Source organism: Motacilla alba, chromosome 8, assembly GCF_015832195.1.
Source record: "Motacilla alba alba isolate MOTALB_02 chromosome 8, Motacilla_alba_V1.0_pri, whole genome shotgun sequence".
NCBI lineage: Eukaryota > Metazoa > Chordata > Aves > Passeriformes > Motacillidae > Motacilla > Motacilla alba.
In genome coordinates this window covers 7142959-7158968 of record NC_052023.1, presented here as the reverse complement: position 1 = coordinate 7158968, position 16010 = coordinate 7142959, and the positions used below count along the sequence as shown (strand labels likewise).

General features: G+C 43.2%; 1 protein-coding gene across 2 annotated transcripts in view; it reads right to left on the bottom strand.

Moving 5' to 3' along the window:
* BEND5 (BEN domain containing 5) overlaps positions 1-16010 on the bottom strand; it is an 883422-nt gene that overhangs the window by 346467 nt on the left and 520945 nt on the right. Inside the window, exon 1 of one of the 2 annotated variants that reach the window (XM_038144485.1) lies at positions 6495-6969. The exons of the other annotated variant lie outside the window; for it this stretch is intronic. Coding sequence (XP_038000413.1) covers positions 6495-6714 — 220 coding nt within the window. The 5' untranslated portion in view covers positions 6715-6969. Of the gene's footprint in view, positions 1-6494; positions 6970-16010 lie in introns of those variants that run through there. 2 annotated transcript variants of the gene reach the window in all.

Genomic DNA, 16010 nt, shown 5'->3' with positions numbered 1-16010 from the left:
GGAACATGATAAATATTTTACAAAAAAATGTTTATAACAAAAGCTATGTATTTCTTTAGAAGTCCAAAAGCTCATTTAAAGAGACCACCAATCCCAGTGAGAGCTATAATTTGTCAACCTGGCTGCCCTCACCAGTGCATCTGTACTAGACTGTACAATTATATTGGGACCAAACCCTGTGATGATTTGATGATCACACAAAGCCGTGGAGATGCTGCCCACGAGCTGTCCAGCAGGTAAAGCAGCAGCCTACAGAGAACACTCCAGAAAGCCTCCACAACACCCCTGCCTAAGGAATAAGCTCACTATGGAAATAGAGGGTAGATACATACATATTTTTAGCTTCCATACAAAAAAAAAAAAGACAATGTAGTTCAGCCTCTACTATTTTTAAAGGAAATATTTAAAAAACACAAATAATTAACTGACTGGCACTTAGGCAATACACTGGAAAAAATGTTTTACTGTTAAATTATGAAAACAAAAACATTAAGTTACATTATCTCCCTTTTCACTCCCCAGCAAATTTTAGCATATTTTAATTAGTTTTAGTTACCATAGCTACCATAACCATACTATCTTTGAAGTCAATTTTATTAAAATCCTGAATTTCATGTTTTACTGTATGCTAGCTGAGCTTATACAACATTTACAAGTATAAGTGATGTTAAGTGGTGCAACATAATACTAAGTCCACGAAAAACAACAATAGTGTAGGTCACCTGTATGTCTTTATGTTATAAAAATAAATTAGATGATTTCTGACTATTACAGTAAAGCAAAAAGGAAATGTGACTGAGGAACAAGCAGGTCAGTTGAGATGGGTTAAAGACAAACAAACAAAAAATGTATATTAATGTATATTCAGCATAAGCAGGGTAATACAGGAAATGAGGAAATCAAATGTAAGTGCAAAATCTTCTTGCACAGACAAATCCCAGCTTTTTAATAAGTTTTTACTGGCATTTTAGCCTGCTGATGACATCACCACTCTCATTAAGGTTACTCCAAACCACTACTTAGCAGTTACAGTTTTACAAGTTCCACAATTTTTTTGCTGCTGCCATTTAGCTTTGTGTCAATGTGCCATAATAAGGCTTCAACACTGAACAAACAGAAACAACATCAAAAAGACCCCACAAAATTGTGCCTTTGTGGAAGTCCTCCATATCTCAGATATGGTCCTACACTAGAATTAAGAAGAAGGGAAAAAATTCCCTCACTCTTCATCTTACATGAGTTAAAAATAAACCAGAAATGGATCAAATACAAAATGAGTGTGAAATTTAGCTTTAAATATTTTTCATGAATACTGCCACACTTGTGTTCAGGACTATATTTAGGAGTGTGAAGTAGCTGGCTACTCTGTAATAGAAAATGATTTGCTGAACCTCTGCGTACAGCCAGCTCTTTTACCTGCTGAAAAGGTAAAAACACAGCAGTACCACGTCAGCTAAGGGTGACAAAGTAGGCCATGCACGTCAAATATCACAGTAAAAATTTAAAAAAATGAAAAAAAAGCTATTCTGAACAAGGTTACTTCAGCACTGCCTGAACCGCTGGGCTTAGCTTCTCTCAATGACTGGAGTGGGCCCTTGGCATGGCAGGACCTGCACAGGCACAGGAGGTGACACCACCATTAGGGACAGCTGGACTTGCTGCTCAAGGGCAGTGACCCAAAAGCTCATCCCAAGTATTCCCAAACTAGCCCAGGAAAAATCAAACAAATTAATAAGAGCCTGTGAGGAACCACTACCAGTACTGGAGGTTTCTTACAACCTCTTCCTGGCACTTCTTTACTCAGGACAACCCTGGGATCACCTGAGAAGCATCTGCAGGTGCTTTGATGTTTTTCCTGGTGCCATTCCTCCCCAGGTCTCTGTCACACACCATCCAAGCAATGTATCCCAGCAGGGGACAGGCCCAGAGATCCCTGGAAACAAAGAGTCAGCTATCCCTACCACAATGGTTCATTCACCCAGGAACAAGGGATGGAGCATGGGGACAGTGGCCACAGCCAGGACCTGCTTTAAGTACTCCCCAAGCTGTCAGAATAATGCAAGGGGGAAAATCCATGGAGACATCCAAGACTACAGAAATACCAATAAAAGCTTGGACTTAAATATTACACATCAAGACAACTTCCTGACCAAAATTTTGTATATTCTTGAAATAATCTAAAATCTCTTATTGCAAATTTTTCACGTGGTCCAGAATTTGACAAAGGGTCTTTCCTCCATGAACTTTCCATAGCAAAGAAACCTGGATACACACTAAGAAGTTGAAAAACTTTCAGCCTTACTCAAAACTCACTCCTAGAATCACCTAATTTAAAATCTTTCCATGAACAGAGATTTTACATCCTTCTGAAATACATAGTAACATCTCACCATGAGCTGCACAGGCTCTTAAAACAAAAACAACAAAAAAATCACATAACCTCCTCCAATAAAAAGTGGAGCCTAACATTTTATAAAGGGGCAAGAAAGGATAGGGATGCACCAGGTATTAACACATTTGCTAGGGCAGCTAAGGAATTGCTGTGAGAATCTGATGGAGATTTGTTTGCTATGAAAGTGTGGGTGGGAAATGTTGAGGGCAGCAGCTAGAGAGCACAATTATTTACTGTAGTCAGGAAAGAACACCTCCTAGGAGAAGACAGTCATTATTAACTTGTTAACAAACATAGCTTGAAGTAGGAAACTTTTAGAAGTCTCTGAAACTCAACTCATTCTATCTAATATTCATCACCTAGAAAAGAAAGAAAAAGCTCCAATGGAGTCATTGTAGGATCACACTGCTATAAGACACATATGCTCAGAGATAACATTCTGCTAGTGACTATTAAACAAGTGTGGCAAAGCTGCAACTGGCATATGTGTGTCAAGGAGGAGGACCAGAAAAAACAGCTTTGGAGCATTTTGAGGAGAGGACAGAAAAGAAGAAAAAGGAAGGGTGTGGATGATCAGGAAGACAGACTCAAGCTCTTCCTAAAAAGCTGTCTGCTATTTTTGTATTCTCAACAAGACAGACCAGCTGACATCACCTCAAGACTGCTCTGTAGTCAAACTTCAGTCTGCTGAGTTCCATTTTCCATTCAAGAGGCAATGGAAATTGCCTAATGTACTAATATTCCTTTATTAGTACACAGCACCAGCTGCTGCTAGCCAACGGTGAACTTGTTAGGGCAAGGGACATTGACTTTAATACGCCTGCTGTGGCTGCAAGGTCTAGAACTATCTGAGTCAGGTCAACTTTACTGGTTTGAGCCCCAGTCTTTGGCTAATTTTTGATAAAGTGGAAGGTTACCAGGCCAACACATCCCAGCAGTCTCAGCAGTTCCCAGCCATGCACACAGGGACAGAAGGGAAGGCACAGCTGCTCAGAGTTCATCTTCAGCTCTCCTCTAAACTATCACACTACTCCTCACAGAATGAAAGACAACAGCATTTATCTCCACAACACACCAAGTCTCTTAAAATTACCTGATGATCTGAGCATGTCCCTACATACTTCCCTCTTTATTTTTAAACTTATGATGCCTTTACAGCAGCGCTCTCTGCTCTGCAGACACAATATCCCTCACTGCATTGGCTTCCAACCATCCAACCTCAGCACAAAGGATCAAAGAACTGCTTCTAGACTCTCTCAAAAGAGGACAATTGTTTTATGAACCCTTCACAAAACCAGTGCTCCAATAAAGCTTTGCATTATGGGCATAAACCTGTACTTAGGCCTGTGTGAATTCCTACATTACAAGGCTAGAAGTTTTGAAAGGTATCTAAATTTCTTTGAACATAATAGGAAAGGAAAACTCTTTTCAAAAGAAAAAAAAACCATTAATATGTGTATTGTATCTGTGTTCTTTCTTTCCTTCTTTTCTTCAAGTTGATAGGAAGAAAACAAATGGATCTGTTTATCAAACTATGACTAATTTCCACTGCATGGACAGTGTTTGATCAGGAAAATATATATAAAAACCTAGAGCTTTGCTTATTTGAGCAGCTTTACATGCAAGAAAGTTGGTCACCATTCAAACTGTAAAAGAACATATTGCAGGCTCAACAAAACTCATTTGCCCCTCTTATTCTTTTTTTATTGTCTGTTTAATTTAATATCTGTAGCATAACTTTGATCCTGAAACCTCGTCCTAATGGGGAATTCTTGGGCCAAAGCAGTAAACCCTTAAAGTCATTGATGTATGGACGGTTTGTGCACTTAAGGGTTCCTTCCAAAAAATCCAAAATCAACTACGTATATTTTAAATACAAAAGCAACTTTATACACATTATTTACCTTATTACTAAGATAGGCTGAAAAGCTTTGGAATTAAAAGTTTTGTACTGGTATGTGAAACGTTACTGCAGACTTGCAAAATTATTTTTAACTAAATAAGCAGTTTGTAGAACATTACACTTGCAATGTTTGCCACAAAAACTTGTCATAATCTGAGCTGGTCACTGTAGAGCAAGAATTGTGCTAGGATGTCTTCATGGAAGACCAAGTTTTCTCTCCAAGAGAAAACCACAATAAAACCAAACACCAATATTAACGTTCTGGGGAGAAAGGACAACCTTAGAAGTGACCCTTGGTATATGACTTCTGTTGAATTCTCCTGAGGTATTCTTACATGGTACAGGGTGGAAAGAAGTAGAGAAGTAAAAACTCATTTGGTGTTCAAGTGAGAAGTTTTCCAGGAATGCAAAACACAGATCTAGTCAGAATATATTGAGATGTGAGAGCTGTAATAAAGACAGCTGTCTGTTTCCTTGTGTTCCTGGCTCAACAGGAGAATTTCCTGTAGAAATGAGAATCTCTGGAGAGCAATTAGTGCAAATCACTTATACAGGTAACAAGTCCTGTTCTCTGAAGGAAAGAGTGTATATTGGTTTGTTCTGGTTCAAGATACATGAAACAAAGAGAAACTGTACAGGAAAATTCAGGAGGGCACATCTTGGGCAGACACAGGCTCTGCCTGGAACAAGGGAACTGGCAAAAAGAAGCACTTGCTGCTGGAAAACTGAAGCAACCTGGTGGGCTCAACATATGAGCAAAGAGCCTATTTCCAAATATTTCTCTGGAGCACTTTAGCTGCGTTGAGACAGAGAGGAGGAACTGAAAGGGCACTACTGCTGCTGCAGGTCCCCAGTGGGACAGAGGAAGGTGAAGTGCAATGGGATGCTGCCTGTGGGAAGAGGCCATGCAAACCCTGGACACTGGGATTACTGTCTTCCACGGATCTGACAGGGAAACTGCAAGAAACACTTCACATACAATCCCCTGACACAGACAGGGCAGCCAAAACATGGGCTGGCACAGGACAACAAAAACTTAGCAGGAGAATGCACTCCTCTGCTAGATGGCCTGACTAGTTCTCCTGAACTTCTGGAGTTGCAAATATTCAGAAAGTGGAAAAGCTTTGCAGGGAACTCATGTTTGGCTGTTCTTGGTTCTTTTGAGGTTTTTGTTTATGGCCAATACTAGAAACAGGATAATGGCAAAAGTCACTGGCTGAGCCAGGAACCAACTGGGCCGCTACCAGACTTAACTGGCTCAGGAACTATTAACTTTCAAAAATAAAATTAGAAAATTACCAGTTTTAGGTGACTTTAACACCAAGTTACTCTGTTTAGACATCAGAGCTCAAGACTAAACAAAAGAGTTTTTTAAGCCCATTCCTTATTTGGGGAAATAGACATAACCAGTACTTTGCCCAAACTGAAAAAGTCAGGATAAGAACCCAGCGTCCTCTTTGCTGCCCAGACTGACATTTCAAATGGTCATTAAAGTCTTTCAAAAGCCTATTGGGCAAGTCCACACTAACCAGCAATTTGCTACAACCACCAAACTTCCTTTCCATGTCAACCATGACTATGGCAGCGAGGAAACTTACACAAAGTCTTCAAGGAAACACTCTGCCAGAGCCACTATCTGGGAGCAATGTACTAAGAGCACTATCTCACCAGGGCTGAACCCCTTCAGATGGCCAAAATACGGGGTTATTTCCTAGTATACGCTTGGACCGGTCCTCTTAGCTTGGAGATATTTGTTATCTTTGAACATGAAACAAACCAAACGCAGCAAGCCCACGCTTAACAAGAGCAGTACCTGGAGGTCTGGTTCCACTATTGCCTTCCAGTCGGTGAAGTCACTTAAACTAACAAAGCGGACATAAAACAGCACCCCTCAAAACTGGCAACAACCGCAAAGGTACACAAATGACTCCATCCACTATAAATAAGCCGCAGACGAAAACCTAAACTTTTTTTTTTTTTTTTTTTTTTGTGTAAGTCTCCACCGCCCCCTCCCCGGGTAGCGCGGGGGGGCATCACGGGGGTCGCGGCTATTTTGGAAACCGACCCTTGGGCCCCCTGCCCGGGCCCGGGGCCGCTCGGAGCTGCCCCTCCCCACCCCCGGCCCTCGCCCCCCGCCCTCCCTCCCTCAGCGGGGAGGGGGCGGCATCGCCCCCCGCCCGCGGCCCGGCCCGCCCTCACCTGCCAGCGCCAGGATCTGGGCCTTGTGCAGCAGCAGCCGGTCGCCCCACTCGCCGGGGCTCTCGTCGTCCTCGTCCGCCGCCTCCTCGGGGTTGCGGTACACGGTGTAGACCTTCTGGTTGTCGAAGTCCTGCTGGGAGGTGGGGCTGAAGTCCCGCACGCGGGACACGGGCAGCGCGTAGCACACGTTGTCCTCCAGGAACCGCACGAACGCGTACATGGTGCGGGGCGGCCGCGCGGCTCCGCGCCCGCCGCCGTATTGTTCCTGCGGCCGCCTCTGCGCTCGGCTGAGCGGGCCTGGCCGCGCCGCCCGCCGGGCCCCAGACGGCGCCGGCCAGGCGCGAGCAATCCAGCGCGGAGCGACGCGAGCGGGGCGGGCCCGGGCGGGGGCAGCGGGAGCGGCCGCGGCCCCGCTCGGTGCCCGCCGCACACAGCGCCCCGCACGGCCCCGCTCGGCCCCTGCCCCGCTCGGTGCCCGCCGCACACAGCGCCCCGTACAGCCCCGGCCCCGCTCGGTGCCCGCCGCACACAGCGCCCCGCACGGCCCCGCTCGGTGCCCGCCGCACACAGCGCCCCGTACAGCCCCGTACAGCCCCGGCCCCGCTCGGTACCCGCCGCACACAGCGCCCCACACGGCCCCGCTCGGCCCCGGCCCCGCACAGCCCTCACGGGCCCCGCCCTGGCTGCGGCCGGCGTGCAGGGCACACGGCCCGCACTGCCCCGGCACCTGCGCCAGGGACACGGACCCCGCCTCCGCAGTCCCCACCCTCGGCCGAGCACGGCCCCAGGAAGGGCCTCGGGAAGGTGTTTTTGCCCCCAAGTTGAGGACTCTGTACACGTGTGACGCAGAAATAGGCTTTGTTCCAGGGAATCGTGGAGTGGTTTGTGCTGGAAGAGGCCTTAAAGATCGCCTCGTTCCAACGCTGCTGCCCCGGGTAGGGACAGCTTCTACTGGACCAGGTTCTCCAAGCTCCATCCAGCCTGGCCTTGAACACTTCCAGGGATGGGGCATCCATGACTTCCTGGACAGCCTTTACCAGACTATAAAGATTTTTTTCCTGATGGCCAATATAAACCTGCACTCCTTCATTTTGAAGTTGTTCCCCCTTGTCCTGTCACTACACGCTCTTGTAACAAGTCTCTCCTCATCTTTCCTCTTAAGTCCCCTTCAGGTGCTGCAAGGCCATAGTAAGGTCACCCTGAAGCCTTCTCCAGGCTGTACAATCCCAATTCCCTCTTTCCTCCTTGGAGAGGTGCTCCATCGCTCTGATCCCTTTTGGAGGAGAAACAGAGGGGTGACAAAGTGGGATTTGTTTCGAGGGCCAGGGCAGAGCCAGCGAGTGCAGGGAAAACGGGCAGGAGGGACCTATGCAAGGAGAGTGGGTCCTTCCTGGCCTGACAGCAGAACCCCACACTCATCTGCCACTTGGCAACAGCACTGGAGCATCAGCTTTTACGTGGAGGTCCTCATGGAAATGCAGAACCACCTGCACTCCATCATTCCGTGCCCTGGGGGTTGCTGGAGAACACAAAGCTCGCCTGTCCTCTCCCAAAAGAGCACAGAGCTGAGAAATGCTATGTAGGTGTGTCAGAACAGGCTTAGAGACGGCACAAGTTTTATCACAAATTCCCAAACTTTTGGAGACTCTTTGATACAAAGTATGGATATTTTGAGGTCCATGTATGAAAAGGGTAATGTGGCAAAACTGCTTATGATTCAGAGCAAACTCATAGTGCTGTTTCTAGTCCTGAGGTCTGTTTTACCCAACCAGATTCAGGAACAAAACAATCACATGGGGAGGACTATGTAAGGTAAAAATAGAAACAAAAGAAAAAAATCACAGAATGAGTAGGAGAGAAGGGCATCACCAGTTTTCTGTTTGCAAAACACCAACACAAAATGAAACCAAAATATATTGTCTTTGTGGGTTTTCATATCCCTAGGCATTTGCAGTACTATCTCTGCCCACTGCACTGAGTAAAACCACAGTGAGCTTGTTTTTCTTGGTTATCTTTTATAGACTTCCTCCTACATGGGGTCAGACCACAAGGTGGAAAACGTGGGGCTCAGTTTTGACTGAGCACTGTCACAGGTTCCCAGAGAGCTGGTGGAGTTTCCATCACTGGAGGTAACTCAAAACCATCTGGACATGGTCTTGGACAACCCCTTGAGCAGGGGCTGGATTACGTGAGCTGCTGAGGTCTCTTCCAACCTGAGCCATTCTGTGACAGTGCTAGAAACTTTTGGTTGTGCCCAGCAGAAATCTGTCTGTCTTAAACAGCACATGAAAACATAAGGAATTTATACAGGTGTAGTTAAGCCAAGGTAAGTATTTCTCCAACAAGCTGTAAACTTCCCATACAGTAATGGCAGCTTTATTATTTTTAGCAATTACAGAGTTTTGCAAATACTCCAGTTTAAGATTGGGGATTTAAATGGCAGTACTTTATGTTAACAATAAAGTATTGCCAGACTCGTGTGTAATTACAGGCAAATATAACTCTGCTACAAAATATGGATGACAAATGTATTCTAGTAGCAAGTCTGCAAGGGAAATGAAATTCCTGCAAGGATTGTGTTGCTGATCAAACAGTACCAGCTGCTGTATCACTGCTGTCTCCTCTACCTCGTGTTACAGTGGGGTACAGGGAGCTGCAGAGAGATGACAGGACAGGCTGATTGCTGGAATTACTCCATGGACACTGGTAAAGTGATGTGAAGGACAATTTTGTTCTACTAAGTTCAGTGGCCGGTGAAGGATTGGGTAGACTGCCTCCTGCTAGGATTGCATTCCCTCCACAGCTGAGTTCTATTAGGGGTGTGTTAGGCTGCTGTCCAGGGAAAGGAACTCAAAGCAATGGTAAAACTGGAAATAAAAGGAAACAAAGGGAAGGTCAGGACTCAAAAATTAGTTTGAGTTGGAAGGGGAGAGATCTCTTTGGGTACCAAGGACGCTTGGGTAATTTGTCCCAATGAAAGGAAACCAAAAGGCTTCATGTGAAGGCGGCTAGCATCATAGTGGGTTTATTGATTGGTTGGTTGGTTGGGGCTTTTGGGGAAAAGGAGCACTCTAATCTGGTGTTTGCAATATTTTACATTTGAATGTTCAGTTACAGTAAAGACTGTAAAGATTTTTGCATCAGCAGCAAAAAAATAAAAGGTCTCAAATCCTTTAGGCAGGCTGTTTTTCAGTTCTCCACTGAAGGACGTTTTTGGGAACTGATAAGGGTCAGGATGATAAATGCATGTTTACTCTTGGTCCCTTGCACACACGTTGAGCCAGAAGGCATTATAATGCTAAAGAATTAATAATGATCACATACATTTTTTCTTCTGCCTACAAGGAACACTGTTAATTTCTGGCTTTAAAATCTATAAATAATCTGCACTGATTAGCTGTGAAGCTGAGGAAAAATCCATTAAAGTAGCAAATAAAACACAAGTCACTTGTCACTCCTGTCTTTTGGACCTTTCCCATTTCTACTAATGGTTAGCCAGCTGCTTTAACATGGAGTTGAGCCTGGAGTTTAAAGGTGCAGAGCTATTTTAAAGATGTAGATTTTAAAACTCATTGTAAAGGGAATTACTGGAACCTTACTGGATTTAAATCCTCGAGCCAGTCCAGCCTTTTAGAAACAGCACAGCCTTGCTGAGAAGTAAATTGTTGTACTTTCAAAATGCAAACGAAGCCTCAGCTGAGAAAGTAATACTGTCACTCCAAGAGTGGAGAAACCACAAAGCACAGTCCCAGCCCTTGTGGGACTCCTGAGTGGCTCTTTCTTGGAACACTATTTATATTTTGCTGGTGTTATTTTTCTTGAAAAGTAAAAAAAGCGTTCAAGCAAAAGCGGATGTCCGCAGCTTTCATGTGCGCGCCGTGTTTTCACTTAAAGATACAAAATGAAAAGCTAATAGTTCCAATAACAGTTATGCAGGTGCCAAATCTCTTTTCCCAGCAAAACATTAAAATTAGGCTCATCATTCACATTATTACATATTTAGTACCAAATTCTCAAAGGACACCATATTGACTTTAAATCTGCTAAAGAAGAAATTCCCATTTTCTTTTACTGTCCCAGTGGAGGTGCTTCACTACCACCTGACTCTTCAGCAGTAACCATACATCGAACTACAACTAGGAATCCCTACACAGTGAATATGTGGTTTAGAAAACTATTATTTTCTTGTTTGTCCTCCAGGTAGTGCATTTCTTACACAATTGTTTTCAAGTGCAAATGTACCTTGAAGGAAAGGAAAATATATTCACAATTTTTTGGGTAACACTGTATTGGAACAATGGCATTAAAAGTCATACAGGTTAAAGAAGAGCTCAGCTAACAGGCACAAGAACTGAAGACTGTTCAAAGGTTTATATATGTTCAGGCACACAATGTACTCACAGTCTGGCTAATTTTTATGAAGAATATGATCGGCAGAGTGGTCAGAAGATACTTCCATTCCATGGTTTGCATTTTTTATCATACAATGGAGTGCAAGACAAAGTCATTTCCATGTATAAATGTATTTTCCTCTGAACAAAGTCATATACAGCTTCTAGGTGTTTTGAGAGAAAAGGTGGTTGGAAGGAGGGAATCTGCTATCCAGATGGAGCAGGGAAAGCATTCCAGAGGGCTGCTCTCCTTTGTATTTTAAAATAAATTTTAACTCTTGAGACACTGTCACCACACTGTGCTTTCAGCATTACAGTGATTAGATATAAAAACAGATTAAAAATAATAGATTAAAAATAAAAATAGTGATTAGATATAAAAATACAAACAAACAAACAAACAAAAAAGGTCCTGTTCCTTTGTGATCCTAGAAGATGGCTAAGAAAATATTTGTGTCCATATATAATTCCGAAGCACTCCGTTACCAAGAATAAGGGAACCTAGATTACACAGATAAATTCTGAAGATTTAATCTTTTGAGATCTATGGCCTTAAACCATCCTTAGTCCCAATTCCTCAGAGTGATCTAACTTTTCTCAGGGCTGTGGATACTAGTCAATCATCTTTTACAGTAAACTCTCACACCCTCACAGAATATTCTTTCAAAGAAATGAAACCCAGGGCACATTTCATGGATCCATTCGCATAGGAGACTTATTTCCCAGCTGGTGCATTCTGTAGCATGAAAAGGTAACAATTAAGCCAAAGTATCCACAGGAGAAGGCACTTTTCTCACTGTTAATGACTGGCTGGAGAAACCAAGGACCAAAGAAAAAGCCAGACAGTCATTAACTGCTGAAAATTCCTGACCTAAAGGTCATTATTACTATTATAAAATTGGAAAATAAAAAAAGTAATTATATTCTTTGGGTTTTTATATGTATTAAAAAAATAAAATTCTGGTGTCTGTTGCTGTGGATACTGGTCTGTAAGGTAGTTATCTTTCCCATTCTGGCAGGCTATGCAATGGGTAGATCTGGGACTGGCAACCCTTCAGGAATGTGTGCCAGACTGTATTTTCCTCTTCCAAATTACAGGTTAAATGTGCCCACAGAAAGTCAACAGGAACCAGGAGACGCTGCCAGTCGGCACCATCTCTCCTCAGTGAGAGCAGCAATTCCCCCACCCTCACCCACCCCTCTCTGGGAGCTGCAAATGACTCTCAAACGTCGCATCTTTCAGCTCCTACCCTCATGTACACCAAATCTTGCTAAATGCCATCTTTTGCACTCAGGTACAATGCTGTTTTCCATCTGATAAACTCCTTTGCTGTGAGGAAGGCAGGGAGGGCTCTGTGTGAGCTGACTCGTGCAGGGACTCACCTGTAAAACGCGTCCTTCAGGTGCCATTGCCACCGTCTGCAAAAACTGCGCTGGAGACAATATTGCTCTTGCAGCCCTAATGATCTTTATTGCTACTACCCTCCACTGATAGCTGCAGCCTATATATTTTCACTCTAACTGGAAATTTTATTTGAGATTTGCCCTTTCCTATTATAAACCAGATTTCCCCTGACTTTTGACAGGCGTTTTACTAATATGACTCTAAAAGTAGCTTTACGTACATAGATTTTGCACCAACGCAAGAATTTGATTCCTTCTGCACTTCAGATGAAAAAGTGACTTTCTTTTGGCAAAGACTAAAGTCTTTTTGTAACCTTTGGGCGTCAGTGTAAAATATCATTACCAGACACTGCCTGTGATTATGTTATGGTTTAGACGGATCCTCTAAGATGACATTAATGACCCCTTTTCGTAATATTTTCATTTTGGTTTTCTATTTTCATGCCTGTACAGCACCATTCTGTCTTGAACGAGCATTTATGTCTCATACTGACAGGGAGAATGATCCCGCAGCCCTTTTCTGTAGAGACCTATTCTGCTTGAGAGGTTCATATAAGTAATGTAGGATAGACACAGAAGGAAAGGAGGTCAGCTACTAAAAATGCAGGACCGCATTTTTTCCAAAAAGGTATCTCCACATACTCCTACTTCCCTTTAGAAATCTGATTATAGCAGGAGTGTGGACAAACTTCAGAGATGGTTCTTGCTGTTTTGGAAGGTTCTGGACAATCAGCAGCTGCAGGAATTGGATTGAGCGAAGGCAGAGTTAAAACTGCTTAAATAGATGTTTTCACAACGCAGTGCTTTTTAATTTATACTCCTGTCATATTCCTTCTAATCCTTTTCAAGACTGGTTTATATTTCATTATAAAGCGGGTTTTTAGAAAATGTTCCCAGGACTTAGTGCTCACATCTCACTACTTCAGAAGGTAGAGTTTTCTACTTCTGATGAAAGTCACAATCAGAGATGGACCAGCTGCTCTTCTGAAGAGCATCAACTAATGCGAGCACCTAAAATCCTGTTGTGGAAGGTGAAAGGGAGATAACAGAGCAGGAATAATCCTGGGAATATTTCAGAAAAGTGCCTTCCTCAGCTGTGCATTGTTAATAATCATGTTTAAATTAAAAGAACAGAAAATGAAAGCTGAAACTTCTGGCAAGTGAAAGTGCTCCCTGATCTAAAATCCTTCACTATGCTCTCTGAACCTCTCCACTCTAAATAAAACCAGACATCTTTATCATTTATGAGTTACAAATGAAGCTGCACCTGGTCTGCTCTAGTAGGTGAATTAAAAAAAAAACAAACAACAAACAACAAAATTGCTGTGACCCAGCTCCCAAAAATTCATACAAGGGGGTAACTGTGATAAACCCCTCCAAGAATTGTTCTAGTTTTTCAAAGCAGAGTAACTCCTTTTATCTCACATGGTGTAGATGATTGGCATTCATCTTTGTCCCACTTACAAGGAAGGTGTTCCCTCAAAATAGAAAATGGCATAGGAAACTGATAATCCAAGAGGTGTTTGAAACCTCAAGGGTCTTCTTGCTTTGCTGGTATTTTCCACAAAAGCCTGAGCAACATCTATTGTTCAATAATATTTAACATTCAGGGGAATCAGGATATTTTTTGAAGTGTGATCAGAAAAAAGGGCCCTTCCTAGGCTGTCCCAGAATTCCTCATAACAAAGAAAGCTTTGTTTCATAAAGAAATACCTTGCACTGGAAAACCCTAGGGAAACCAGGGTTTGGGGTTTTTTTAAACAAAGACGGGAATGTTCGAATTCCAGGTTCCCTTTAAGTACTCTTCTAACATGAATATTTTTAAGGATGCTCTATCAAGTTCATGCATGAAATGTCACCCAGCCGTTAGTATATTTCTATGCAAATACAGCTGTGAAAGCTAATAACTGAAATCTGCATTTTTTCCACATTTCCAGTGTATTAAGCAACTTCTCATTCTTTCCTGTTTTGTAACTCACGTTAGCCTCTTGTATCAATAGAACAAAGCTCGGGTTATACTGCTTCCTGCTTGAATTAATCTGCAAACATCAAAGGTGGACGTTTGAATAAGCAATTTAATGTATACATTTTTATTCAGTTCAGTATACTGAATTTCTCCTGGTAGGAATAAGAATTCTGCAGGATGACTGCGGAGAAACACACCATTCAGAATATGAATTGGAATATTCTTGCAATGCTTCTCAGTGAGGATGGTGTGATATTAAGATTAGAATCCTGCATATAATCAGATTTTGATGCTTGTACACATAGTGTGGTATTTCTTTTCCTTTACAAGGTTTGTATGCAAAAACACAGCCATCCAATATTTGGAACATGCACTGTCTGCAGATACTACACCCTCCAAACTGATGAAAAAATAATGTCAAGGAAAATAAGAAAGTGTCTGGGGCACTGCTGCATACAAACTTTGCTAAATTCATCAGAAGTAGTTTTACTGTTCTGAAGACAGAAAATATTGCAAACCCAGTCCTTCCAGAACAACGAGAGCAAAGAGGGCTCATGTCCATCCCTTTACTAAATCTTGGACTAAAGATTGACTCTTTGGGAGCTGTAAATTATTCTCTAATCTTTCAAATTCACTGATATCATACACACAGAATTTCTTTCGAATGGCCTATATTTTCCAAATTCCCCTCTCTTATTATTTACCAGTACATATAAGAAGTAATAAAATAGAAAATATAAGATAGGTGGGGATTTAATTGGGAGAAAAAGGGGGCACTACTGAGAATATGTCACAGCATTCAGGGAACATTAATATAAGGCATACCTTCAGCTTTTATCCAAAATTGCAAGAGAAAAGACCACAAAGCAAAGGAAGTCTGAATTTTGTTTAAGGGGCTGAAAGGAATCAGCCCAGTGCAGTAGCTCAAGATTCTGCTTCAATAGTTAACTGATTGGGAAGTAAGCTAATAATGCTTTAGATAAATTTTCACTGATGAGAAGTGATGAATTGATACATTTCTTAAGAAATAATGGCAGTTCAGTAGACACCCTTATCTGTCCTGCCTCTGATGTGGAGGCACTATCTAGAATCACAGAATCATGGAGTCATTTAGGTTGGAAAAGGCCTTTAAGATCATCAATTCCAGCCATTAACCCAGCACTGCCAAGCCCACCACTAACCCATGTCCCTGAGCACCATATCTACACCTCTTTTAAATATCTCCAGGGTTGCTGACTCTACCCCTTCCCTTGGCAGCCAGTCCCAGGGCTTGACAACCCTTTCGGGGAAGAAATTTTTCCAAATATCCAGTCTAAGCCTTCCCTGGTGCAGCTTGAGAGTGTTTTGTCTTGTCCTATTGCTTGTTACTCGGGAGGAGTGGCCAACCCCACCCAGCTACAAGCTCCTTTATGGTTGTTTAAGACATTGTTAAGGTGACCCCTGAGCCTCCTTTTCCCGAGGCTGAGCGCCCCCAGCTCCCTCAGCTGCTCCTCACCAGACTTGTGCTCCAGACCCTGCCCCAGCTCTGCTGCCCTTCCCTGGTCTCACTCCAGCCCCTCAATGTCACTCTTGTCATGAGGGGCCCAGGGCTGGACCCAGCACTCGAGGTGTGGCCCCACAGTGCCCAGTACAGGGGGACAGTCACTGCCCTGCTCCTGCTGCCACACCATTGCTGGTACAAGTGCCACTGGCCTTCCTGCCCACCTGGGCACAGCAGGCTCATGTTCAGCCCCTGTTGATCAGAACCCCAAGGGC